Source organism: Scophthalmus maximus, chromosome 6 (genome assembly GCF_022379125.1).
Source record: "Scophthalmus maximus strain ysfricsl-2021 chromosome 6, ASM2237912v1, whole genome shotgun sequence".
NCBI lineage: Eukaryota > Metazoa > Chordata > Actinopteri > Pleuronectiformes > Scophthalmidae > Scophthalmus > Scophthalmus maximus.
Genome location: NC_061520.1, coordinates 11,776,533 through 11,802,228, shown reverse-complemented (window position 1 = coordinate 11,802,228; position 25,696 = coordinate 11,776,533). Strand labels below are relative to the sequence as shown.

General features: G+C 41.5%; 5 protein-coding genes across 8 annotated transcripts in view; 1 reads left to right on the top strand and 4 right to left on the bottom strand.

Annotated features, from left to right (window-relative positions):
- Nucleotides 1–190: 190 nt before the first annotated feature.
- On the bottom strand, nucleotides 191–1,856 carry cav4a (caveolin 4a). Its single transcript, XM_035632899.2, has 3 exons — nucleotides 1,504–1,856; nucleotides 1,089–1,276; nucleotides 191–485 (listed from the first exon to the last, which is right to left on the bottom strand). Exons 1-3 carry the CDS (start codon nucleotides 1,729–1,731, stop codon nucleotides 335–337), a joined length of 567 nt encoding a protein of 188 aa, XP_035488792.1. The 5' UTR covers nucleotides 1,732–1,856; the 3' UTR covers nucleotides 191–334.
- Nucleotides 1,857–6,618: 4,762 nt separating this feature from the next.
- si:ch211-213o11.11 (probable G-protein coupled receptor) lies at nucleotides 6,619–11,545 on the bottom strand. Its single transcript, XM_035632958.2, has 2 exons — nucleotides 11,255–11,545; nucleotides 6,619–8,527 (listed from the first exon to the last, which is right to left on the bottom strand). The coding sequence occupies exon 2, from the start codon at nucleotides 8,418–8,420 to the stop codon at nucleotides 7,140–7,142; it is 1,281 nt and encodes a 426-aa protein (XP_035488851.1). The 5' UTR covers nucleotides 8,421–8,527; nucleotides 11,255–11,545; the 3' UTR covers nucleotides 6,619–7,139.
- Nucleotides 11,546–12,068: 523 nt separating this feature from the next.
- Nucleotides 12,069–15,305, bottom strand: LOC118309612. Its single transcript, XM_035631950.2, has 6 exons — nucleotides 15,205–15,305; nucleotides 14,699–14,880; nucleotides 14,445–14,601; nucleotides 13,421–13,596; nucleotides 12,986–13,214; nucleotides 12,069–12,886 (listed from the first exon to the last, which is right to left on the bottom strand). Exons 2-6 carry the CDS (start codon nucleotides 14,852–14,854, stop codon nucleotides 12,684–12,686), a joined length of 921 nt encoding a protein of 306 aa, XP_035487843.2. The 5' UTR covers nucleotides 14,855–14,880; nucleotides 15,205–15,305; the 3' UTR covers nucleotides 12,069–12,683.
- Nucleotides 15,306–15,497: 192 nt separating this feature from the next.
- Nucleotides 15,498–20,930, top strand: rrp9 (ribosomal RNA processing 9, U3 small nucleolar RNA binding protein). Of its 2 annotated transcripts, none has more exons than XM_035631948.2 (15): nucleotides 15,498–15,847; nucleotides 15,999–16,093; nucleotides 16,187–16,299; nucleotides 16,396–16,463; nucleotides 17,080–17,121; nucleotides 17,209–17,335; nucleotides 17,438–17,562; nucleotides 17,680–17,772; nucleotides 17,877–17,977; nucleotides 18,064–18,198; nucleotides 18,828–18,890; nucleotides 18,988–19,145; nucleotides 19,403–19,482; nucleotides 19,627–19,700; nucleotides 20,780–20,930. In XM_035631948.2, the coding sequence occupies exons 1-15, from the start codon at nucleotides 15,764–15,766 to the stop codon at nucleotides 20,880–20,882; spliced, it is 1,461 nt and encodes a 486-aa protein (XP_035487841.1). In that variant the 5' UTR covers nucleotides 15,498–15,763; the 3' UTR covers nucleotides 20,883–20,930. The 2 variants fall into 2 exon arrangements, with proteins under 2 accessions (XP_035487841.1, XP_035487842.1); XM_035631949.2 differs by having other exon boundaries at nucleotides 15,524–15,847; nucleotides 18,988–19,133.
- The window catches only part of grm2b (glutamate receptor, metabotropic 2b), a 26,545-nt gene continuing 19,876 nt past the window's right edge, over nucleotides 19,028–25,696 (bottom strand). Inside the window, exons 5-7 of one of the 3 annotated variants that reach the window (XR_004793521.2) lie at nucleotides 23,214–23,406; nucleotides 21,796–22,092; nucleotides 19,028–19,165 (exon numbers count right to left, since the gene is read on the bottom strand). Coding sequence is in view for 1 of the 3 variants with exons in the window: in XM_035631946.2 (XP_035487839.1) it covers nucleotides 22,019–22,092; nucleotides 23,214–23,406 (267 nt within the window). In the remaining 2 variants the exon portion in view is untranslated. Of the gene's footprint in view, nucleotides 19,166–21,080; nucleotides 22,093–23,213; nucleotides 23,407–25,696 lie in introns of those variants that run through there. The other 2 variants (XR_004793520.2, XM_035631946.2) reach the window with 2 other exon arrangements.

Sequence of the window (25,696 nt, the reverse complement as noted above, 5' to 3'; positions counted from 1 at the left end):
GTTTTGTCTTTCTTTTGCTCAGAACTCACATCCTCTTGTCTCACTAAAGAGATGCCATGCTCTGATAGTGTAATGTAGAAATAAATCCCATAGTTTTGTCTTTGTGTCCGGTCCACACCGAAAACTTTGTGTAATCATTAAAAAAACAAAAAAAAAAAACAGATACTGTTGGACATCGACCAAAACTACCTTAACCTGGTAAAAACATTTTATTTTTGAATAATAAAGAATAAACTAAAGAATCAAATAGCAATGCCCACTTGGGCTCAGTCCACGTGAACACCGTTGCACTTTTGCACACAACAAGTCTGGATGTGCTCCTTATGTGCGAGTCTCATTCTTTGGCCAGGTGGATGCTAAAGCCTCCGCAGCATCTCCCCGCACTCGTGAGCAAGGGACGCACAATGATGCCCAGCACAATGCTCCATAGGCTCTGCAGCCAGCGGGTGCCCATCAGTGTACACTGGAGACAGGGACCGACAATCCTGTCACAGAGAGAAACAAAACACCTTCAAAGAAAATCACACAAATTACATAACGAAAGATATTTTCTCAGTCACAGTGTTTGGTTTAGATCGGTACTCTCTTGTGTCCATGAGGCCTTCTTGGTCTTATGCAGCAGAAAACTCATTTCAACATTCATTTTAATATATTAGCCTCAGAATATTCCGAAATTATTGATTGTTTTTTTTAAAACAAAAAGGCCTTTTGTCAACCTCCTCTCATGTCCTTCTGTTAATATTGTGTTTCCTCCAAATTCTCCATGAGCCACTCACTGAAAACCAGTTCAGTAAAGAACAATTGCACTCCCATAATGCAACTGGGTGGCACACCATTTTCATAATAAAATACCTACTCAGCTGTTGATATAATTTATTTTCTAAAAATATTTAGTCATGTAATGATTTATTTCATAATTTTTAATCAAATATCCCATTCAGTATTGAAGGCTTTGGGGCTCCATAGACTACAAACATTATTTTGGGGATGGAGGTTCATATTTCAGAGATGGCTACCAAATTAAAGCCAAAATATGGGTGTGGTTAGATACCACATCTGTTCAGTGAGGCGGCGGGATGTGAACCTACCAGATGTGGAGGCAGCTGAGGATGGCAAAGAGGAGGCCGGAGATAACGGATATGGGAATGGCCAGAAGCACCGTGACGATCCTGTAGATCCAAACCCGCGACACCTCGAACAGGGCGTTGCTCCAGATCCAAACTCTGTCCCCACTGCGCACTGATACTGGCTCAGCAATCACATCCTCAAATGTCACCTGGTGACACAAAAAGGAAAAGTGATGCTGATGATGCGGAAGTAAATCATCACAGCGTCATGCTCAGACTGGGATTGATTCCCAATATTTTAAATTATATATCCACTGCAGCAGTGCAATATTCCAATCAGCTACTTGCTCCCACATGGTAAATATTGAATCAACTTTTTTTCATCAAATGTCTATAAAACTAAGTTCAGTAAAGCTACTGCATGAGAAGGAAATACCTTGAGGCAGTCATTGATACCTCGGGGGTCTCGGACATTAATCAGAGGCATTGTATCGCTGATTTCTACCAATGTAGAAGTATGAATGCTTTCCTCTTCTTCCAGAGCGGGGTGGGCCCTCCACAGCGTCTGAGGTTCCTCCTCATAGTCAAACTCTTCAGAGTCACTCGAGTCCTCCAAGTCAATCTCTACTTCCTCCGAATCGTCCCCTTTCCTGATGGAATCCATCCGAACATGTGAAGAAACACACGCAGAGAGAGAGCAGAGCAGAGTGGACGCCTGTCACTTCACCAACCAAGCTCAGACTGAGGCCTCTGACCGGAGCCCTCAGCTGGCTGCGTGCACCGGGGTTATATTGGGAGTGTTACGGTGCCCTGGCTGGTATTTGCAGATGGTCTTTCAAGCGAAGATCATTTTCCTGTCCTGTGGGAGGACACGGAGGATAGGAGGGGGATATAAATACTGTGAGCATGGAGATACATACACAGCACACACACACACTGATACACGCCGGAAGGGAGTGTAATCACACAGACAACACGAGAGTAGAACAGGTTTGATTTGGAATTTCTATTGATATTTTTGTCTCGCTGATTATATTGATTATATTTCATTCATTTCCAAGGCTTCTATTCAGTTAAATGATTGCTTGCTGTGAGTAAAAGGGGTCGAGTTTCAAGGCAACACTGCCCCCCTCTGGCCTGAAATAGAAATTAAGTCTCTACCTGAAACATATTCCCTCAAGAAATCAGCTGTAATGATTCTCACATGACACTCTAATCACTCTAACCTTCCTACTTGTTTATTTTTTTGCTCTATTTTGGGCTCTGTCCTTATGGATCCTACCAATATGTTAATAATGTGAGATATGTGTCATTAATAACTTTAAAACCATGTTCTATTATTCAATACGTGAATAGTCACCACATAGTCTGTTCCGCTTCTCAACATACTGTATTCATCTTATGAGCTTGTAGTTGATTTTGGTGAAGAATATATTTCCCCTTGTATTCACATGGTGAAATAGAAATAGACTGACTCCCGTCCATATCCCCACACACATTTTTCCTCAGTGTTCCTTTGGGAAAACTGTTAGTTGTTCAAGTGTGAAGATGCATCACTGCCTTGCTCTGTCCAGTTTACTGTACACCGACACCATCAATCACAATGCAAAAGGCAACGGGAGATTTATTGAAGGTTATTGCATGTCCTCCTCCAAAGCTCCGGATACCGTGTGAAGGGGTTGTCAGGTCTTTGCATTCTGTTTGGTGTGAAAACACGTTTCGCAACAAGGTTTTAAGGGAAACACTTTCACCTCTGTCAACCTTTGGACCCATTAACCAGACACACTCGGTGCTATTAATAGGCCCAGCTATGACTCCACAGAGTTAGACCAAATCACACGAGTCTCAGCTACTCGCCAGATCTTCATCGCAACACCATCTCATACGGCTCTCATCATCCTCTTCCCAAAACGATGACCCAGTGCAGCGGCTGGCAATGTGATAATCTGATAACACAAGGCAAATATAAGAATGTGACAGTTTCAGAGACATCCCTGCTGTGTGTGATCCATTTGCAAAAAGAAATGATTCTAAAAAAAATCAACTATTCACATTAACAAAATACTGCATATCAACATACAGTTACACACTTCTACCAACAAACTTTTCATCTGTTGAGAGATAAAAAAGTTGAGTGTAAGTGAACTACTCTACGATGACCCGGGCTCAGTCTCCATGGTGATGATACTTTATGCCTGCTTGATGAAAAGAGAGCAAGCGAGAGAGAGAGGACATGATGTATTGATGACAGAGTTTCCTGTGTCGGTGCAGGAGACAAGGGTATGCTAATGGACTGCAACACCCCGGCAGATGGGGTTTGTTTGTGTCCGTGACTGCAAAGGTGAGGTCAGCGGCAGGGAAGTGTGTGTGTGTGTGTGTGTGTGTGTGTGTGTGTGTGTGCGCGTGTGCGTGTGTGTGTGTCAAAGGGGGAGAGCGCTAATTGCACCATAGTGGTCACACACCAAGACGTCACATGAAGTAGGACATTAATAGGACGTTTTCATTTCTTTTCTCCAGAATTTTCTGTAATCATCGGTGTTATTTTGTGCAATTCTGAATAAGTTTCAGCCTGACATCTTTGTCAGTCTCCTCTTTGGAAAATCGTTCTACAGCTACAGCCATTTGAAAAGACAAACAGGTTGAATTAACCCTTTTTATGCATGTATTTTGTCTCGCTTACTTCTAGATCTTTTATTAAGATTAATACTAAATTCTCTACATTTGTATTTGATGTTCGAGCCCACCTTTTCTTTGTTTTTATTCTTCCATTTGAATATTTCTCCACGATATTAAAAGATCTACATAGGTAACAATCAATTCTTTGCAAATAAACATCCTTGGTTGTGATTATTTTTTTTTAATTCTATTAAGCTTAACATGAAAAAACTCAGCTAATCTTCTTCACTGTGGTTTTTTTTTTATAACAATATATACAGTTACAGGTGTGACAGGCATCGCATGCAGGCATCACTTTGTTCTCTTAGCCCGAAGACGCACAGCACCCAGTGTTTCACTTCAACTCCATCCACGGTTCATCCCCTCGGTCTCCAACAGCAGCAGCTTATGTGCTGCATGAGGGATGTCAGACAGCTGTTTTCAGCACAAGAGGTCAGACTGATTATTTGTCATGTCGCAACCACTAATCTCTGTGGTTCCCATCTAACTCCCCAACTGAAAAAACAAATGGATGAATTTACTTTTATAAATTGATTCTCTGTAGAAAATCCCCCCCTGCCATTATCACAACATCAATCTGAAAATGGTCATGTGCGGGACCATTTCCTTGGCCTCATCCCGGCTTCGGGTTCCTCTTTAGTTTGTTGGATCCGAGTGAACTGGATATGAGGTTGTGCCGCGTGAACTCAGTGAGGATAGTTGAACACCTGTCGTGATGCACGTGTACATGCAGCACTGAGGGAACTCACGCTGTTGCTGTTTTGAGGGAAACAATGTGGATTGCTCTGTCAGAGAGGCCCCATCAATCACACCTTCTCCCTTTGATTCCTCCGGAGTGCTTCTCTCATTATCGCTGTCTGTGCAGCAGCAGCAGCAGAGAAGCTCCTCAAGTCTAAAGCAAACAGACAGCACAATGTACTCGCTCCAGCGGAGTTGCCATTATGTACAGGTGATGTGAACAAAACCACCCTCGACCTGAGCTCAATGCGTGAATCCTCCTTTTCTACAGAGAGTAGGCTTGTGTTTGATATACAGTGAATGTGCTTTGCAAAAAGAGGTGCACAATTGGTGTGGTTGTCTTGATTTAATGGAAGTGGCCGCTGAGGTGGGAGGTCTTTCACTTTAATGAGCAACTTATGAAGACGCTCAGGCTCAAATATTCATGAAAGTGAATCGTACACACACTGTGGGAGCGGGGCGATGAAACAAGCAGGCAGCTCTTTGAAGTGTATTTGTATCAGCCGTATCTCCCCTTTGTTTTCACAGACTGATGCGAAACCGAATATATGAGCTCATGGAATAAAACGTGGCTTGTTTGTTTGCGACACTTCTTTATAGACCCTGAAGTTCCTGTAATTCCCTGTCTCAGAATCTACAGCATGTGACGCCATGAAAAATATTCCTACCCAAGATTCATCCTGAGCATTTTTTGATATTACTGTAATAATAGCTATTATTGAAAATGTAAGAGTGGACTGAAAAAAATGACCCCTTAAATATCTTCTTTTTTAAACATCTCACTTAAACATCCATTTATACGACTGTGGTGGTGACGATGACCCAATGACACGTTTCCTATCTGTGCAAATGTCATTTTGAGTGTTATATCATTTGCAGACTGTATGTGTGTGTGTGTGTGTGTGTGTGTGTGTGTGCATCACAGCTTGTTCTTGACTGTATTTTATTATGTTGGCTTTGATAATCGCAGTGCCGTTAGCAAAGTTGCACTGATACTGTGCAGCCCTTACACAACAGCCAGAGACCATAAAATAGCAGCGTTATCTTGCTTTTAACATATCTGGATGTCAATAAATTACTCGGTGTGTGTGTGTGTGTGTGTGTGTGTGTGTGCGTCTTTTCTCCTGCCGGTCAGCACACAGTCTTGTCATTGCTATTTCTCTCTTCACTGACTTCTATGACGAGCAGCATCAGTGCTATGAGACAGCCGACAGGTTTTATTATTTATTTTTTTTACACGTTTCTCCGTGTAATCTGTTTATCTGATGACTCATTTATATCTGTGTAGATGTTGTTTACAGGTTTTATCTAAATTTAGCTCGGCGCGTTCTTTTCAGTTGTCACCGTGTTATCAGCGCGTCTATCCGATTTGATCCTTTAAGTCTAATCTGTGCTGCACATTCCCCTCAAACTATTCACTACATAAACATTGAAAATGTGTGCTCAAACTGTCTCAGTTGATATGTGTAGAATACAAATGTTTAACTTACTTAGATGAGAAAAAACTTTATGCCATATTTTTTTTCTCTAGCACAATGTGCTGTGAGTCACATCCATAGATAAATGCATGGAAAATGTGGTACATTTGCCAGTGTACACATATTAAGAAGGTATTAAATGCAACTACTCCGGCTGTTCTGCTGGAATGGCATTTTCTCCTTATATAATCATGAGTTAACTGGGCTCTGGTCTTAGTCGCAGGTTCATAAACATGGAGGTCAGTACTCACAGCTCGTCTATACAGAGACAAAATGTCAAACGTATTTATGAAAGGATGCACATGCAAGTATAATGTTACTGGTGCATTTGCCTCATTTTAGTGCTTTTTCAGTGTTTCAGAGTGCGGTGGGAATCCAGCTGGCACACTTATCCAAAGTGACTTTGATACAATTCTTCGACTGGGAATTTGAGAGCGGAAGCTGGCTGTTGATAACTCAGTTTTAAAAGGCTTTAGAGCTTTAAAGCTGTCAGAAAATGAATGAAGAGAAAAAACATTTAAATGATCGACTGGGAAGTCGCATACAGTATATTTTTTGAGCTGTCTCTGTTCATGGTGTATTACTTGCTGGCAATGTAAGCAAGCTGGTAAAGAGTAGGAGTAAATGATTAGTAACTATGATTTACATGTAAAGATCAAAGTAACCAGTGTTTATTTGCACAATCAAATCAATATGAAACAACATATTCTTGAACAAAAGTGATGCGACTCTTCTTTGAGTACAATAAATAAAGTTTAAAAATGTCTGTGACATAAATACAACATGACAGCACTGAATTAATATGTGCTTGTATAAAGAATATTGCTGGTATATTTGTACGTCATATAAAAACCCCAAAAATGTCCTCAATTTCTTTTTGTTATAAGAGTGAATTACTGCTCACTCTCATCCTTGGTAGATTGTAAATCCATCATTTGCGACATAGTAGTCAGATCCATTAACTGGATATAAGTGCTCCTTATAAATAAGTCATTGCATAATTTCTAGGTTTACCACAAAAACAATAACAACAAAACATTTGTATTTCTTCTTGAGTGATAAAAAAAAGGATAAAAGTCTGTCAAGTTTCAGAGACGAAACATGTGTTCATTTCTTGATGCTGTATTTTATCTTTTTTTAGCACAGTATTAATCCTGTGGCACAACAGTGAGGTACGTCTCTAACCGAACTCCTCTGGGATCTGTCCCGGTATCCTGAAGCCTGCCTGCCCACTCTGATCCAGGGTGCTTCTAGGACTAGGTGTGGCAAAGCTTGCTCCTGTCTCCAACGTGCAGCTGGTCCTGTGGAGGAACTGTAGGAAGTTCTCGTGGCCCGAGCCCTCGTGGCTGGAGATAGCCAGCTCCGCGGGCCGGGCCGAGTAGCATCGCCTCAGCTTACAAAGCTCCTCCCTGATCTGACGGTTAAGAAGCCCGTAAAAGAAGGGGTTAATAGCGAAGGAGGAGTAGGCCATCCAGGTGACCACTTCCTCCAGGTCCACGGGGACCGTGGGTGTTGCATGTAGTGTCAGATGGAGTTGGAAGGCAAAGTAAGGCAGCCAACAGATCAGGAACTGGCCAACGATGAGCACCAGAGTGAGAGCGGCTTTTCCACCACCAAAAGGCCGATCGCGCATAATCCTGCGTGGGGCGTTGCGGGTTGTGATAATTGTAGTCTGGCTGTTTATCGAGTCGGAGCGAAGCTTCAGTTGATTATTCGTCCACGAGGGCAGAGGGCCATGCTGGCGGGCAGCAACGCGGGCCACCTTGTATACGTTACAGTAGACAGCAAAAATCACAGCAGCGGGCAGACAGAAGCAGGTGACACTGAAGAGCACAGAGAAGACCCGCCTGTGTTCAGTGTTGCTCCAATACAGTGAGCAGTGTGCGGCACTGATGGTGCTCAGGCTGCCGTAGGACGGCCACCCAAACACAGTGGACAAGCCCAGCACGGCAGAGGCCACCCACACCATCACCATGACGGCCGCGGTCAGCTTCAGCGTCATCTTCACCTCGTAGCGCATCGGGTGGACAATGTAGTAGTAACGCTCAACGCTGATGGCCGTGATGGTGAGGATGGAAGCGGCTATGAGGACTACGTTGAGGAATACATACACCTGACACTCCAGCACAGTGAACACCACACCAGCAAAGTACGGAGAGCTCGACACGATCCCCAGAGGCATGAGCAAGATGGCACACAGCAGGTCCACTGCACACAGGTGACAAACAAAGGCAAATTTCCTGAGATGAGGTGCTTTTATGACAACGACCAGAACAGCGGTGTTGGCCAGAAGTGCCAGAACATTCATGGTCACCATGAAAAATATCCCGCTCAAGTCCTTAAAGCGTGTCTGGTGGTTGGGGAGAGTGCCCAGGTGTCGGCTGGGAGCTGAGGGCATCGGTGCCCAAGCGGTGGTGCTGTCATTGTGGTCAGGGGTCGCAGATGAACCGTTTTCCTCCATGATTCATAATAAAGGTTTCAAAGCACACATCTGTATTCCAGACTCCCCCATTGTTCAGCGATGAGGCGTAAGGACCCTTCAGACATCAAATGAAACACACCTCACTCCTGTGAAGAGAAGATACAGTCCATTAAAACAGGATAATTAATATTAATGGAAACTGCTGTTCAATAAAAACTGGATAAATTGCATTAGCTGATTCTTTTTTGTCACTTTGGGGAGGTGGAAAAGACCTGTGACCAGAACACTGACATAATATCACGGGCTAGCAAAGAGCAGACACAGAGCAACATTTTTATCATTCATTTGGAGTCCTGTTAGGGTTCACTTGATGGACTCCAATGTTTGCAAAAAAAGAAGTCACTTTCTATAGCGGCCTATGAGAGAATGACTCAACTCATCACATCAGTAAACATTTGCAGGAGTAGTTTAAAGTCTCAATCATTCGTTTCAAGTCTTCCTCAATACAGCATGATGTTCATTTTGTAAACGATGGTCCCATTCAGAGTAAAATTGATCATAAAGCACAGCATGCACTGGGGGCGTGAAAGCTCTCAGTGCAGGCCCAACCCCCTGCTCCTCCAAATATGGTTACGTCTGGTTTCTGGTTTTCTCTCCCACAAATGACTAAACCGGAGGCTCCAAAATGGCAGTTCTCCACCGATTCTTGAGGGACCTTTGGCAGGCAGCTAACTGTGTCTGTGGGCTGTTTAATGCTGGTTGTGTACAATCAGGTCTTAGAGTTTTTGTCTTTTGCTAGCTGCCTGCTACAGAAACAAACAAAACAACGCTTTCTGTTACAATGTACGGACCCAAGTTGACATAACCCTGAGCCTTTGGAACTCTCTTCCACCTCACATCCGTCAACTGGACTCTCTTGACCAATTCAAAGCACAACTCAAAACACATCTGTTTAGATTAGCTTACCCAACATAACTTCCACCATGTCTACCTTAATTTTATTGCTTTAAATGTGTTTAACAATATCACCTTGATTCATTGACTAGAATGTTTTGAACTAGTCACCTGATTTTACTATTGATATATTTGCTGTGCTATTATTAATGTTTTGTTCATGTTTTGTAAGGTGTCCTTGGGTGTCTTGAAAGGCGCCGACAAATAAAATGTATTATTATTATCATTATCACATCACAATGACATCACCGGGACTGACATAGCTCCTCATGAGCCACAAAAGACATCACTGTACATCGTACAGAAATTATTTTTGCCCATCAGTTTTCATCCCATCAAACATCCACGGATCCTCACTGTATTATCACAACCGCAAAGAGAACACATACAGTACATGCACATACCTTAAAGCTATTGGATAGTTAGTCAATGAATGTTCATAGAATAATTTGTGGGGATATTTTAGAGGGAACGCTCTCTCTCTCTTTCTCTCTCTGTTTGGTGGAGGAGAGACTGGATCAATAGGAATAATTCATGGAGGACACCCTGTCTCTCCTCCGTTCGTGCGCGTCCTTTTGAAATGAAAGATAATGAGTGTGCTTGTTTTAGCCCAGCTGCAGTGAACTGGCGACATTGATCAGTATGTGCTCAGAGTCACCCTGCACCACGCCATCAAAGAGTCTGACCCCCAAACATTGTGCAGGTTCTTATCAAAAAGGACACAACCAACACGCATTGACTCAACACATTTTATGTGTTCACTGAAACACCATGTAGCAAATGTGATTTAAAATCGTCCTAATTTCTCCCCTGTCTGTGTTGCTGCATGTCCAGTATCTACCCGTCTTGTGCTCATAACGTAGAAGATGCTGTGTCCTAAATACATGTGCACGCTCGCTGCCAGCGATCCACTGATGCTCTTTCCCTGCTGTAATCTTCTCTGGTGGACAGCTATTTGCATTCCGCGTTCGCTCTCACATTTATCCCCACGACGGAGCACATGGACGTGTACATTTTCATGCACATTATGTAAGTGGGGTTGTCCTCGTTTTCATCCTGCTGCAGCTTCAGCACAGCATATGCTACGTCCTTAAAGTCCACGTTTTCCTTCTGGAGGGGATTATCGTCTTCAGCTATACCAGTCATTTCCAGTCTTTCTTTTCTTTTTTTTTAACATTTTCTTATGATTAATTCATGACCAAAAACATGCTATGAATTTTTGCCTCTGCTGTTGTTTCCCTCTGTTGCTACCTTTTATCAAAAAGCAGAATGAAATCGCCATAAAATGAAATTATTTTCTACATTATAATGAGGATGAGGGGATTATGCAGGTCTTTTAATCTCTCACAAATCTGTTGCCATGCTTTATAACCTGTACAGGGAAACTCCTTAATCCAACACTCTTTGGTGGCTTTTTTTTTCAGTAATGGTAACAAATTGGTTGTATTGTATTTGAATTGATATAATACAAATGATTACCAATTTCTCTATATCCCCAAAAATATGTACTTTATATAATTTGTTTTAATGGCCGTGATCAAAAATATAAAATATAAGAAACTTAAAAAACAAACAACCGTGATGACAACAAACAAAAAAATAATATGTGAATTGATTATATGCATTAAGATAGTAACAGATAGTGAGGTATCGTTCTTTTTTTTAAATGAAAAACTGGAAAATTTGATTATTATTTCCCAATCCTACTGGTCAACAACATCATGTTCCAGGACTTTACACAGAGCGCACAGTAATGCACAGTGGAACTTTGGGAACATTTTATGCAAACTCATTACAATGCCACATACAAATTTATCTTCATTTTCTACTTATCAAAGTTTGATATGGCAATAGAAAATTAGGTTTGTCTCCATAACCGCTGAGTCAACTCTGTCTCACCAAGAAAGAGGAAAACTTACCTAGCAACTCTTAAATTGTGAAAATTGTCTGCAGCCCCACTAAATAAAGTTTTCCTTGGAGTCTTGTCCAGCTGAGTACTTCCAAAGCTTTTGTGATGACTCATTCTGAATCCTCTGAAGTCAGTGCTCGTGGATTGCTTCCAGCTCTATAGAAGTGCTGATCCACTTCCCAGAGCCCTCTCGGGAACTGTGCTGTTCTGTTGCAACATCTGAAGAAAACTGTATATTTTTCCGCCCCAAAGAGAAAGAGAGACAAGCCTTGAAAAAGAGACCCGAGGGAGATGTGACACAAACAGAGAGAGGGAGAGAGAGAGGTGATGGGCTGAGAGTTCAGTGATACAGCACAGCTGGCTTGGAGGAAGGGAGGGGGGAGGAGCCAGTTGTTGGTGATTGTCCCCCATCACATCTTTCAAGAGAAGGTGACTCTGTCAAACCGACATCCACTCACAGTAACCACACACACTCTGTCTTTCATCAGTCAGTATGTGGCAGTGACTGTCACACACTGTCCACTATGCTCCTCTATTCTCCTCCCCAGAGCTTCTGAGAGAATGTAGACACTGAAGTATCGCTCAGGCTTGCTTGGTGCATTCACCATTTTTACACACACACACTCCTTCTTTAAAGGGAGTTGATCCCATGTCTTAAATATTTCCCCCTCATGTGATAGAAACTTTCACTTCACAACAAGTTTGTACCTTTTGGGTTAGTGGACCAATGCTCGAGGATGAGCTTGAAACAGAGCTCAGCACTGACATCTGTTGTTTGCCGGTGAAACAAAATGATATTCCCGTTGAGAGTTAACCGCAACTGATGGAGGGAAATCTGTTCCAAACGTTTATTGCCCCTTACATAGTGAAGCACAACAAACAGACACGTAGAGTAGTAGATGTGTTGCAGAAGCAGGATTATTATTAACACTCCTGGCTTATTCTAAAACTCCCAAAAGATTTTTTTCTGGAAAAACAATATCACTTGATGCAATTGCACATTTTGTAAAGAACGACAAAATACAAACGAGATCTCTATTATATTAAACATTTCAAAGATTTCCTACTTTCAAACACACAAAGGCCAACTGATTAAAATGTGGTACATGTATGTTTGACAAAGATCTACTTCATAAACAGTGACACAGTCACCTGCTGCCTCAGATTAACTACAAACGTTTAATTGTTGCTTACACATGACATTCTATGGAGCAGCTCGATGGCTTGGTTGAGTCACCAGGTTAAACGTAACACTTTTTGAACATACAGAACAATAGACAAACAAAGAATTCTGAAAAAAAAAGGTTAAAAAAAATTGACTACAAGCACTAGATTCCATAAGTGAATAAACTAGATGTGGATTAAGAAAGGTAATCAATCACACATTTCTATCAGACATTAATACCAACAAACCCACAAATAAATGCAGATGTGAAATGCTATAAGCGGGAGTCATTTTTAACCGCTTCATTTTCAGGCAGGAGTGATGCATCTTGGCAAAAGCTTTGATCAACTGTCGCTTTGTTTTCAGGTTTACCCAAACCCAGCCTCTTCTTTAATAGTTTGTCCTCATTATTCAACTTTGTGCGGATTGCGGTTTTGATTTGGCTGCTATCAACACCAAACTTGACTGTCACATGATCTGGAAAAAGAAACATAATAAAAAACTTTTTAGGAAATTGAACAGTGAGCAGTATTGTGTGCTCAAAGTTCATTAATAACCAAGTGTCCTGTATCTCACCAATTATACTTCTGAGGATCTCAGGCGGTAGTTGAGGCTTGTGGCAATCCTCTCCTGTGAAGGTGTTCCTCCGGCCCTGCAGAGAGTGCGTGGCCAAGGTCTCTCTGTCAAAAAGTATCATCAGCAGCGCTGAAGTGTACTTCTTGTAGTCTCCGATCTCTGCAATGCGCTCATAGAGATTTTTCGGCACTCGGAGATTCTCAGAGAGAAACAGATAGTTTTGGTCGTCCTGAGGCCAAAAAGAAGAAGAAAAAAAGGTTCTGAAAAAATGCTTTAAGATGCGCTAATAGTTGAATCTTTATGAAATTGTCTACTATTCGTGAATTTTATATTAAAAACAAGCAACATCTTGAAACAGGAGCACTGACAGTAAGCTAGTTCAATCTTCCCAAAATTGTGCCGTCATTAGAAGACACGGAACATAAGAGCCCTGACCTCTGGGATATTATGAACTGCTCTCATCTCCATCTCAGGCTCAGGCAGGAAAGACATGTTTTCGTCTTGAGAGTTCTGCGGTGCAACTCCCACCTCGCCTCCATGGAGAACGTGATCCAGGGTGACCTGCAATTCATGTGCCGTGTGCCTCATCTGCATCATGAGACTGTTCATCTCTGCAAAAAGTGCAGAATCATCGTTGACATGTTGACACTGGAGCAGGTTTATTATTTGAATAATTCAATTCATTACATTGTATGTTTATAGCCTAGAATCAGAGCTGCTGTCAGGATTTTAAGAATGCTAAGATCTGAAATCAAAATTCCCCCCGCATAACAACCAAACTCTCAAAATAGTGTTCAATTACATTACTATTTCCTTACAATACAGTCCAGATGTTATTTCAACACTTTCTCTACACTACTTTACTGGTATGTAACTTTGGTGAAGGATAATAAATCCCCTTTATTTAACTAGGTCACATATTTCCAAGATTTTCATATTTATGGGGACAATTTCGAGAAATATCAATGTAATTCAATATCGTTTATAAGGAAAAAAATAAGCTCAATTTGAATGCAGGTTGACAATAATTAAATTCATCTTTCAATACTTGATTATCAAAGTATTTTACAGTGAATATGCCACTGTAGAAAATGTTCATTTTTGTAGGTTCATGTGACTCTGGGGTCCAGAATGGTGTAGTTAAACACTGTCCCTATGTTCCCTTTTAACTAGCATCAGACTGCACTTTACTTCCAAGGAACCTTCTGGGAAATTAGGGCATTACCTTTAATTTGCTTTTGTTATTTTATTTATTTTTTGTCTAAAAAAGCACCTTAAAAATGCAACGTGTGTAATCTGTCTTCAATCATAGACTACAACCTTCTCTTTGTGTCATTCAGCCCTCTAAGTATGACAGAGATTACCTTGGTGGAGTAGGCGATTATCACTGTGACCTCGACATTTGCATCTATTTCTAGCATATGAATTGATGAATACGTCTTTGTTTTTTTCCACCCACCTTTCAGCTCCCTCAGTTCTCTCTCGGCCAAAATTCGACACCTGCGCTCATATTTGAGTTGCGCCTGCAGCTGCTCTATTTTCATGAGGAGACTGATGGTGTCCGTCCTGATGCCGGGACTTGCGACATGTTCTTCGTCAAATTCAATGGTGTCATTCTGCCACATGAGAAGAGATCAGCTCAACATTTTCCGTGTACGGTAAGGTTTTTTGTTTGTTTTTGAAGCTCTATTAAACATTAAAAATTCCCATCACCTCGTTGTTTGGGAACGGTGAGTAGTTGGACTCTTCGGGCAGCACGTACTTGTCCTCCTCTGGATCACAGCCAAACTCCTGTGCACCCGTGACCTTTATCATCTTCATTGGCGGCTGTGGTGCTGGAGTCGTTCCTGCGCCTCTTTTGGGTGGCATGGGGATGAGGGGGGGGTGGGGGGGATCTAAACAAAAAGAAAACAACAGATACTCTGAAGAGAGAGGGCAGATGTGGTGAGCTGACTCATCAAGCATTGCTTTTCTGCACAGGCTGAAGTCCAACTTTGATTCAAACTTTTGAAGCCGTCTCCTTTATTGACTATTAAAAGCTCAGTTCACTGCGAGACAAGGATGACAACTTTGTTCCTGCTGCACCCCTCCCCCCCTCCCTCCGTCCTCACACCCACAGTACTACTGTCCACACTGACTCCAGCTGGAGACACTGAGTGACACAACCTGACGTTCAATACACCATCGATACATGTGCGTCGTGTTCGGAGGAGGCTCACCTGGCCGCTCAGCTCGACCTCGGGGACGGACAGTAACGACACTGGCTGAGGACAAAGACAAGCGCAGTAAATGAAAAAAATACTGCGTAGTAGAGGAAGTAGTAGTACTACTGCAGTAGTGCAGTACATAGATCCCTACACAATTGCGGCTCGTTTGAAACAGCCGCGCAAAATGTTTGCGGTTTAATACGTGCGAAATGCTTCACATGTGTTTATCTTCCAGTAAGTGAGGAACACATGTTGATAATATCGCCGTGTTTATATTTTTTACAATTGTGTGCGGAACAGATGTTCGAAAACTCATTCCCCGAGGGAAGGATTTTCCCACGTACAGTTTCCTGCTCGGCAAAATTCCTGATTGAACCAATGGAAATTCGGAGTTTCAGCAAGAGGCGGGACAACGTGAAGATCACGATACTAGCAGCCAATCGGCGTCCCGTTGAAAACCTAGCATGGATTTCCTAGTTCGCTTGGCGTGTACCCATGTGGGTTCAGTGTTGACTTGTACAGGCAGCTCGCTCAGGTTGAAACTGTGCGAGTAGGTTTTTTTTTTTTTACCATGTCGTCGTCTTTTTTCATAAAGACAAAAGAAAACTCAAAATTTTCCAAAAAGGGGAAAAGTATATCGGCGCCAAAACGAAAGGTACGTTTGCACGACTGTTAGCTATTTAGCTAAAGCAGCGGCTGGGTCCATGCTACTCACCAGCTGTGTTCAAACACAACTTCCTCTGTTTTATGAACTTATGAAACCTCCTCGTGAATCGTGTCGATCCTCCTGTTTTCTCCCGCTGCAGGGCGATGGCGACTCCGGTGCCAAGAGCAAAGTGCGGGCGAAGAAACCCAACGCCAAGTTCAACGAAGAGATCTCCAGCGACTCCGAGGCGGAGAGGTGGATTTCCTGTGCTCACTTCTGTGAATTGTGAAGGGACGACATTGATTTCTTGTCTGGCAGTTGTGAACTTGCTCTGTTTTGTCTGCTCAGTCCCGTGGTGCCCAGGAAGAGACAGCCCGTCGAGGACATCGACTATGCGGAAACGCCCCAAGAGAAGAAGCTCAGATTAGCCAAACTTTACCTTGAACAGTTGAAGGAAGCAGGTGAGCCCATATACACATTACCCATGCGCCATTCGGGGCCTAACGTTGTAGTCGGGCACGTGTGTATGTTTATTGTGTGATGTCTTTTCTCGTCAGATGATAATAAAGCAGAAGATGATGACTTTGAGACGGATCTGGTTGCAGGACGACTCGAAGAAGATGTGGTGAGAAGTGTCTTCTGTGACGATATCAGCATCTTTGACAAGGGTGTAATTGCCACTGGGGCCATGATCCTATTTCATAAGCCTAACGCTGCCCCCACCCCCCACCCAGCACTTACTCATCCGATCAACACAGCATCCTCTTCCTGACTGTCGTGGAATTTTGTCTATCCTCCCCGAGAAACTCTTGGTTCTCAGACACCAATCAAGGCCGTCTTATCTGTGGCAAGCCGAAACAATCAGTGAGCAGCTGAAGTCTCTCTTGGGGTGTCATAGTCGCGGGGAGATGACAACATTACTCCAAGCTAAATACACTACTGAGACTGGGGATAGGCAGACCATCATGGCTTAAGATATCCACGGGTTCCGTCTTCCTGAATCAGCATCCACTCATGTCAGTTATTCCATTTCATTGGCCAGACACTTAAATTCCTGATGAGTCGAACTCTGAGCTGGTAAAAAAAAAATATATATATTTGAAATACAACCTTTTATAAGAAATCAGATCTTGTGTTAGTGAACCAGTTTTTTTAGAAGCTAGGAGACGGTCACGAACAGTCAATCATTTTGGATCTAATTTACATGATCATTTATGTATCTTGTATGTGGTTCTCCTCAGCTTGAACAAAAAGGAAAACTTCAGCGACTTATTGCCAAAGATGTGAGTACGGGACATTTTAATTACTTGATTTCAACATGTGGTAAAAACTGCTTATGAACAAACTGATTCTTCTTTTCTGTGGTTTAGCTCATCCAGCCAGATGCTTCAGAGATCCGGGTGTTGAGAGGACACAAACTTCCAATTACTTGTCTGGTCATCTCCCCTGATGACAAGTGCATCTTTTCTGCCGCCAAAGACTGCTCCATCATTAAGTGTGAGTATACAAGGAAAACCCTGTGAAAGCCATTTTCTTAAAAGTGTCTTATAGTTGCAAAGTCTTAATTCAGTTGTTTTTTTTCTTTTTTCGTATCTTAAGGGGATGTTGAGAGTGGGAAGAAACTGCACACGATACCTGGTGGAAGGAAAGGTACAGAGGATCGGCATGTTGGACATACAGCACACATCCTGTGCATGGACATATCATCAGATGGAAAATACTTAGTGAGTTGGTATAATCTGCCCTCGTCTTTTTTTTGTAACCTGCATATTAAGCCAGCATTGATAAGAGCATCATCTTATTGTTATATGATGTTATATGACTTTCTCCACATTTTTAAGGCGACTGGAGACATGAACAAACTGATCATGATTTGGGAGGGAGAAACCTGTAAACATCTCTATAAATTCACAGGACACAAAGGCCCTGTGTCGGTATGCACTCTCCTTCTTTCTCTCTCAGTTGTATATTTTATCATCTTTTTTATTTACTTCTATCAAAAGTCCTCCTGTGTGTCTTAAATTTTCTTTCTTCTTAGGGTCTTTCTTTCAGGAAGGGAACTCATGATCTGTACAGCGCATCTCATGACCGCTCAATCAAGGTCTGGAATGTGGATGAGAATGCATACGTGGAAACTCTGTGAGTAACTAATCAGAAGATAATCTATCCCTTGCCAAATCACTCGTCTTGAAAGAGTGAATTTAACTAAATCTTTGAATCTGCAGCTTTGGGCATCAGGACGCAATCACAGGACTGGACAGTTTGAGCCGTGAGCGCTGTGTGACAGCAGGCGGACGGGACCGCACTGTGAGGGTGTGGAAGATAGCCGAGGAGTCTCAGCTCGTCTTCCACGGCCACGAGTGAGTCTCTTTGTGTCTGTCGTCTGTTTCTGTGTCATGATGGTTGTGACCAAGTAAGAAACTTGTTAATTAAAAAAAAAAAAGGGAGAAGTATATTAAGCATTTTAGATGACGGTGCAGGGATTATAACAACAATAAAAAGAAATGAGGTGAAAAGAGTAAAAAAATTGTGCAAGTTTACAACGTGGTGTGGCACGATCACTTCTTCAGGATCTCAATAGTCACACGACAAATGCAGTTGTAAGTATAGACAAGAAAAATGCAAAACTTTTCAAAACGTAATTTTAATGTTGGAAAAATAAAGAGCTTGCCAAAACTTTTAATAGAATAACAATTGTATGCGTTAACTGTGAAATGAAAAATGAGTTTTGTTAAATTAGCAAAGTAACATGACAGCAGGTTGGGGTTTCACAGTCCCACTGTCCTTTATCGAGGTTCTTATTGTTCCACTGCAGGCCAAAGATTTAAATTGGAAATATTTTGCGGCTTTTTGTCAATATTTGATGCCGTATGAATTATCAATAATCTGCTCTGCATTGGTTAAATGACACAAACTGACACCTCTGACACTCATGATAAAATCTGAAATACTGACACTATCTTTGTTCTATTATTCTGTGCTCCTACAGGAGTTCAATCGATTGTATCCAGCTGATAAACGAGGAGCACATGATAACAGGAGCTGATGATGGGTGAGATATTAGTTGCAGTTTAATTTCCGGGACCAATGTCGTGCTTACAGATCCACTCATGTTGCCCCTCTCTCAATTGTTTTCTGAACGTCCTCAGCTCTGTGTCTCTTTGGAGTGTCAACAAGAAGAAGCCTCTCAGCACAGTGAAGCAGGCTCACGGTTGCCATGGTGATGCCGCGCTGGAGCAGCCTCATTGGGTCGCATCAGTAGCTGCGCTTCAAAACTCGGATACCGTCGCCTCAGGTGCCTCTAGCTGTGAGAGTCGTCTTTAGAAGCTTTTTTAAAAACAAAAACAAAAAAATTAAAATGTGCAGGACACTTTAAATTAACTCTTTTCACAGTTATCTCTTATAAAGGCTAATTTATTCAACATAATTAATGCATTTCAGTCTTGATTAAGTGTCCTACGCACTTGTAAACGTAACACCGGGTTCACTTCTTTTTACCTAAGCCGTACCTATAATGTTATGGTGTCTATTAATAACCCAGCAACGATGTTTCTTTCTGGACAGGTTCACACAACTCGCATGTGCAGCTCTGGAAGTGTGGCCAGTATTACCGTAGGCTGGAGCGACTGTTCAGTGTACCAGTGGTGAGCTCTTACCCCCTCTTCTCTTTACATTATACTATACTATAAAATTATACTCAACATGTACATGTACAATGCCTTTTTCTGGCAGCCACCTCAGTTATATGTTATTTATCCATCTGCTTTCTCGCCCTCCACCACGTCCAGTCTGGTTTCGTCAACAGCCTGAAGTTTTCGAGCTCCGGGCAATTCTTGGTGGCAGGAGTGGGACAGGAGCACAGGTAACTGAACTCAGGGTCATGTTTCCATGGAAACTGTCTGTGGAGTTGCTGTCAATTAATAAACGCGAGTCTAGGTTTCACATTCAGTGAACGATATGTCCACCGGAGGGCAGTGATGATCCATTTGTCGGCCTCGGTCAGTGCAGCCTCACTTTCGCAGTGATGGTATCTTCAAATGACGTAAGAAATTTATTTACACCAGGAAACAGTATTTTAGGTTTTATATTTATGTTCACTGGTGTGGGAATAATTCTCCTCACTGAATTCTGTATAAACAAAAAATGATTCTCCAAGAAAGAGCCAGTTCAGAACCCAAACAGTAAACTAGACTAGATGATGGTTGACTGTATATCCCAGGGCAGTACGGTCATGTTGTTGAACTCGAGTAGTTCCTCTATATGCATGTAACTATATGTCATGCTTCTTGTCCAGCCAGCTCACAAACTCAGTTTAACATCTGATTTGATTAATAAATTGAGACCCATCTGCGTAAATCATCTGACCTTAATTTGATTTTTAAACAACTCCACAAATATTGTTTTAATTGGATTTTCAGAACTTGTTTGAAACAAGGGTTTCTCTGCCGCCCGAAGTTCATAAAAACAACTGTGATTACAATCGGAGCTGACATTCAGAACATAACCTGAAGGATGGAGTGAGATTTAATTTCCTTCTGTAATAGGAATCCCAACAACAAAGCCTCCTCGGGCAAGGTTATGGGCCAAATCCAAACTTGACAGTTTAATGTGATTGTGATCTTGCACAATATTTACAATATTAGACCGTGTTGTCCCTGGTCAGTGTCGGATGTACATTGATTCACTCTTTTCACTCACACACGTATGTAGGAAAGTGTGAGACACCACATGAAGAGGGTTAGCCACCAGCATTTATATTTGGACATCCTCAGAACTGTGTGTGTCACACTTTGAAACTTCATTCTCACACTGTAAAGGAGATAAGGTCATAAAACGAGCTATGATCCATTTTTTTGTTTCTTGTTTCAAATTGTTCTTTAAATTCTCTGATGTAGTGTGTTTGTGCCTCTTGATTCTCAGTTTCTGTCTCTATTTGTTCAGGTTGGGCCGATGGTGGAGGCTAAAAGAGGCCAAGAATGGGATCTATATTATTCCTCTCAAAAGGAAGCCTCCTAATCCAGAGGAAAACAAAATGGCTGAGTAGTGGACTGTTAGGTGTCTTTTCTTTTGTAAATTAAAGGTTTAAAAACTGCCCATGTCATGTCTTTGTTTATCCACCAGTTTATATCAAACCTCGTTGATTTCACATTTGTACTTTCTTACATTTTCCCGCTAATGTTTCTTCATTTCATAATGGCACGTACACTGCATAAATGTTAAGAAGGAAAAATAAATATTTTCCACCTTTACAGTGACATTTGATTTGGAAGTCTGGGTCGGACCTGGAAGACAGTGGGTCGGTTCTGTTCAGATGGTTATTACAATTTAATATCAGGAAACACCAATCAGTATAAAAGATGAAATCCAAGTTTTTGAATTTGGTCTTTATAGCCATTGTACATGTGTACACTTACACAACTAGTTACATCAGTAGTTATAGTTCAGAGATCTGAGCACAAAATAAAAGTCTTGGTAGTTGCTACACGGCAAAAGATTTTCTTTTTTAAACTAAGTTATTGAGTAATTTATTGGGGTTTTGAGTGAATGTCTGATATGTGAACACAGACACTGATGTTTAATCTTTTAATATTAAAAAAAATATTTTATTTACATAAATTACAAGAAAGCACACCGTAACAACACTCTACAGTAACACATGTCCTTTATATTGTCTAGTTGCCTAGTTTTTTATCACGTTCACAATGGTAAGTCACATTTTGTATAACACAAAGGCTAAATTAATTTCATAGCTCTTATTTTTTTTTGTCAATGTCTAAAACATCTGGATAGATTCACAGCACAAGATAAGAACAGCCTTTTTGTTTTGTGTAACACTATTGCTTCACAACCACCCATTTGACAACAAGGCACAGTGCATTTAATCACATCTATCTGTAAACCAAAGAGATCACAGCATATTAAATCTATACAAAAAGGCTTTACATTTTCATACATACTGCTCGCTGTAGGAACGTCGTTTACTGTAGCTTTCACAGTTGAAGTTACCCTGGCCACCGTGAGTCAGCCTACACCCCAGACAGAGTTATCTCTCCACAGCATGTTGAATGGCATGAGGTGGGGGTGGGGGGGGGGGGGGGGGGGCTCCGCCGTACACAGCCCTGTTTGATGGAGGGATGAGTGATGGTGGGACGGTCTCTTGTGCTTCCAGAGGAGCCTCTTTCACAAAGAGGAGGTTGTGGAGTCCACCACCTCTCGGCCGTTGCAAACTGCTGGCACGTAGTTGGAGGCTGATCCTGGGAGAATAGAAACATCAACGTTTAGCCAGGAGAGAGTTTCTCACTGTCTGGAAGCAGAACTGTAGACCAGAGATAAAGACTACAAGCGATAAATCTTGGTCAGTTGTTGGCCCTGAAAGTTCTTTGCTGTGTAGGGTGGATCTCTTACATGGTCCCACGTGGAGGATAACTAAGTACCGTATATTTAATCAAATACTTTAATTGTGTTGTATTTTACTTGACTGCTTCAATTTTATGGTACTAACACAACATTGACGAGGGAAATATTGTACTTTTCAGTCTGCTGAATTCAATTGGGAACTCCAGCTAATGGTGACTTTGCTTTAATTTACTTACACACACCAGTTTATAACATATGACACATCCGAGATCATACACAATATTGAATGAGTCAGTATCAATAATTCAGTGTATTGTGTAACAGTATAACAACCACAGGGAAAGTCTCTGCATAACAAATGTGTTGTCCTTTAAGGATTTATTGCTGGAAATATATTTGTACTTTTACTTGAGTAGTATTCTGAATACAAGGACCTTTTACTTGTCACGGAGACAGTGTTGTAAAAGTTTTACTGAAGTAAAAGCTCTGAAAACTTCTTAGTCCTTACATCAATCTCAGACAAATAAATCCCCTCAGTCCAATTAAAGGGATGAGGGTTAATACATTTATATAAGCCTCTAAATTGTGCAGCAATAAGTTGTTTGAGCTCCCCTAGCTCTGGAAAAAAACAAGCGGTGGCACACTGAGTGCACTATGTCAACTCTGTTCTCTGTTTTTATTTATATAGATTGTGCTGTGAATTATTTGTCAGTTTAATGAGCAATAAACAAAACTTGCTCTTATCTAACATGAAAAAGAAACATAATAACTGGATTTTAATTGCTTGGCAAAAGGATGATGCAAAACCAGGAAAACTAGCAGAAAGAAACTTTCAGTGTTGTCAAGTTTCCGTTCTCAAGTTTCTTTGCCTATACTCGTGTTTAATTAAATGGTATGGGGGGGGGGGAAACACTGAAACAAATGCAACATGACCGCACCAAAATAATGCAAGTGACCTCAATTCTCTCGTTAGTTGAATGAGAACCCGATGTAATGGACACAGTGGATGTTTGTGTACCTTTGGAGTAGCTGGAGCTGGGAGCGGGGGCCGAAGCGGACACCGTGGCACTGAAACGGTTCGCTGTGACCCGGAGTGTGGCCACGTTTTTCTGGGGCTGGAACAGGATGATGTGGATCTTGGGGGCGAAGAGGCAGCCGAGAACCACCGACCCACTCAGACTGACGGAGATACACATGGTGGTGGTCTGCACCTGCGGGGAGGGAGAGGAGTGGGTGGGCGATGAATACGTCAGTCTGCGCTCGGACTAATTCCTTTTGTCTTCAGAGGACTAATGGAGTTTCTTCAAACCGCCTCCGGCCCCCTCCCCACTCACACAAACACACCTGTTACTCCACTGCACCCTTTTTTAACAAACCACTTCACTCACAGTTTCATTCTTTCCTTTTTTTTCCCACTGCGTCAAACGTATACATATATGTATATTAGAGCTGGAAACTGTAATAGGTGGATCCATACGACTATCAACAGAAAGGTAATCAGCAACTATTTTGATAATCGATAAATTGTCAAAAAGTAATTTTCTTCCCGGAACAATAACAAACTAGCACCTACTGCAGCTTCTGAACAGGGATATAGTAAACTGAATGTCTTCTTCGAGGGTAAAACATCATGAAAATGCCACTTTGTGCTTTAGGAAATTACAAATGGCCTTTTTCATCGTTATTTGACATTCACACTGAAAAACATTATTTCTCTCTTTTCTCTCTCTTCCCATCTTAGCTGGCTCAGCGTGGGAGTCACAGCTTAACTTCAAGTGCACCGAAATGAATAAATGAATAATTGCTGTTATTTTGTTGGTCTGTCAAGGTACTTTTTTTAAACTTTACATGTATAAAGGTTTGGTCAAAAAGAAACTGCAGAATATTGTGGACCTGGCTTTTTTTTGTTCAAGTTTTTAATGATGAACATAGGTAATTATAACTTCATGGCTGAAGAGCAACAGAGAACAACACTGACCTATTAATTTAACCTCTTGGGTTTATTTATTGAATTTAATCATTAACACACAATGGTTGATTTTAAATTTCTAAGTCCAGTATTGACTCCTGTTTTACTTCTTGTTTGTCTATCTGCCATTTGGTGCTCTGCAGGTGATATACGGTGAGCTCTCTCAGTGAAAACAGCAACTGTGCTGTGAGATGCACCGGGACTGAACCGAATAAACCAAAGCAAGGAGCTGAAAGATGCGGAAACACTCCATGGAGAATAGAGGGCCTGCAGAGTTGCATGACAATTATCTTTCATTTCACTCATGGCAACAACTTTCATGTAGTTTTTATTGTTAACATGTAAACATTGATATTTTTTCCCCAGGTGAATAGTGCAGTCGCCTCAAAATGTGTCCTTTTATGTTTCCTTCATTTATTCATCTTGCATTATCATCCACATTTCCATTTTCAATTATGTAATTGCGTGAGGTTGTGAGTTACGCATGTTAACAATTCTAATCCTGTATTGTGTGAATGAATATGAGACAAGAAGAAGTATGTGGGATAAGCCCGGCTGGCTGTACTGGAAAGCCGGGGCCTTGTTAGTCATGATTCAGCTGCTAATGTGAGCTGACTGCCAGGGTCATCTCCCCACCCCACTGGTTACCCCTGCAGTCCAGGAACTTCTATTTTCAGAAGCACAGCATTAAGTGAAATCCCTCCTAAACAAACATTACTACAGCCGCCCTGCAGAAATACGAGGAGTCCTCACACATTTTGACGAAAGATAACGGATGAAAACACCAGCAGGACTGCGGCTAATATTACTTCATTTGTCTCCTGTCGGCAGCTCCTTATCTCTTTCAGTCTTTCTAACGTAAATTTCCATTTAACATTTAACCATTTATTTTTTACACAAATAATTATCGAACACTAATAGGCCATTCTGCGGCACTGTGTGGAACCTAATGTGCTCCTACTTTAAACCTGATGGCAAAGACAACAAGTTTACACTTTTTACTTTACTTAATGCTTTAGTTAGTGGCTTTTTATTGTAAGTCATTATATTTGTATGACCGCTTTTATAATCAAATGAATATCATTAGAGTCCTTCAACAGAATTGCATTTTAATTTTGTTAAATGGCATATTAGCAATTATTTTTGCGTGTTCCTGGTCTTTTATAATTATTTAAATTGACTGCTTTAAACTTTAAATTAAAAACCAGTGCATATATCGCAGGAATCAACTTTCTGCTGGCTTTTATCAAAAATAAAAATAATTATGATTTAAAATAATTTGCATTGAGAGGTTTCTCAAAGTATCTGTGTCCATCCTAAACCTTGAGTCCATAGTGGTTCCCTGGGCAACAGAGCCAGTATCTCAGTATTATATTTGTGTGCTATCCAACCCTAATTTGAAATGTGGCAGCTGACCCTCGGCCATTATCAGTGGTGTCACGCAGAATCCAAAGCAGCAAGGTCTCTGTTGCAGTGCCAAACCCCTCATTCCTTTAGCCAGTCTCATTAATTCCACCCGGACTTGGGAAAGG

Excerpts from the sequence above, each read along its gene's own strand:
- cav4a (XM_035632899.2), bottom strand. The coding sequence starts at position 1,731 with ATGGATTCCATCAGGAAAGGGGACGATTCGGAGGAAGTAGAGATTGAC. Across the intron at positions 1,277-1,503 it reads GTATCAATGACTGCCTCAAG|GTGACATTTGAGGATGTGAT; the intron begins GTATTTCCTTCT and ends TTGTGTCACCAG. Across the intron at positions 486-1,088 it reads CTCAGCTGCCTCCACATCTG|GATTGTCGGTCCCTGTCTCC; the intron begins GTAGGTTCACAT and ends TCTCTGTGACAG.
- si:ch211-213o11.11 (XM_035632958.2), bottom strand. The coding sequence starts at position 8,420 with ATGGAGGAAAACGGTTCATCTGCGACCCCTGACCACAATGACAGCACC.
- LOC118309612 (XM_035631950.2), bottom strand. The coding sequence starts at position 14,854 with ATGCCACCCAAAAGAGGCGCAGGAACGACTCCAGCACCACAGCCGCCA. Across the intron at positions 14,602-14,698 it reads CACCGTTCCCAAACAACGAG|AATGACACCATTGAATTTGA; the intron begins GTGATGGGAATT and ends CTCATGTGGCAG. Across the intron at positions 13,597-14,444 it reads AGAACTGAGGGAGCTGAAAG|AGATGAACAGTCTCATGATG; the intron begins GTGGGTGGAAAA and ends CACTTTTTGCAG.
- rrp9 (XM_035631948.2), top strand. The coding sequence starts at position 15,764 with ATGTCGTCGTCTTTTTTCATAAAGACAAAAGAAAACTCAAAATTTTCC. Across the intron at positions 17,122-17,208 it reads AGCGACTTATTGCCAAAGAT|CTCATCCAGCCAGATGCTTC; the intron begins GTGAGTACGGGA and ends TCTGTGGTTTAG. Across the intron at positions 17,978-18,063 it reads AATGCATACGTGGAAACTCT|CTTTGGGCATCAGGACGCAA; the intron begins GTGAGTAACTAA and ends TTGAATCTGCAG.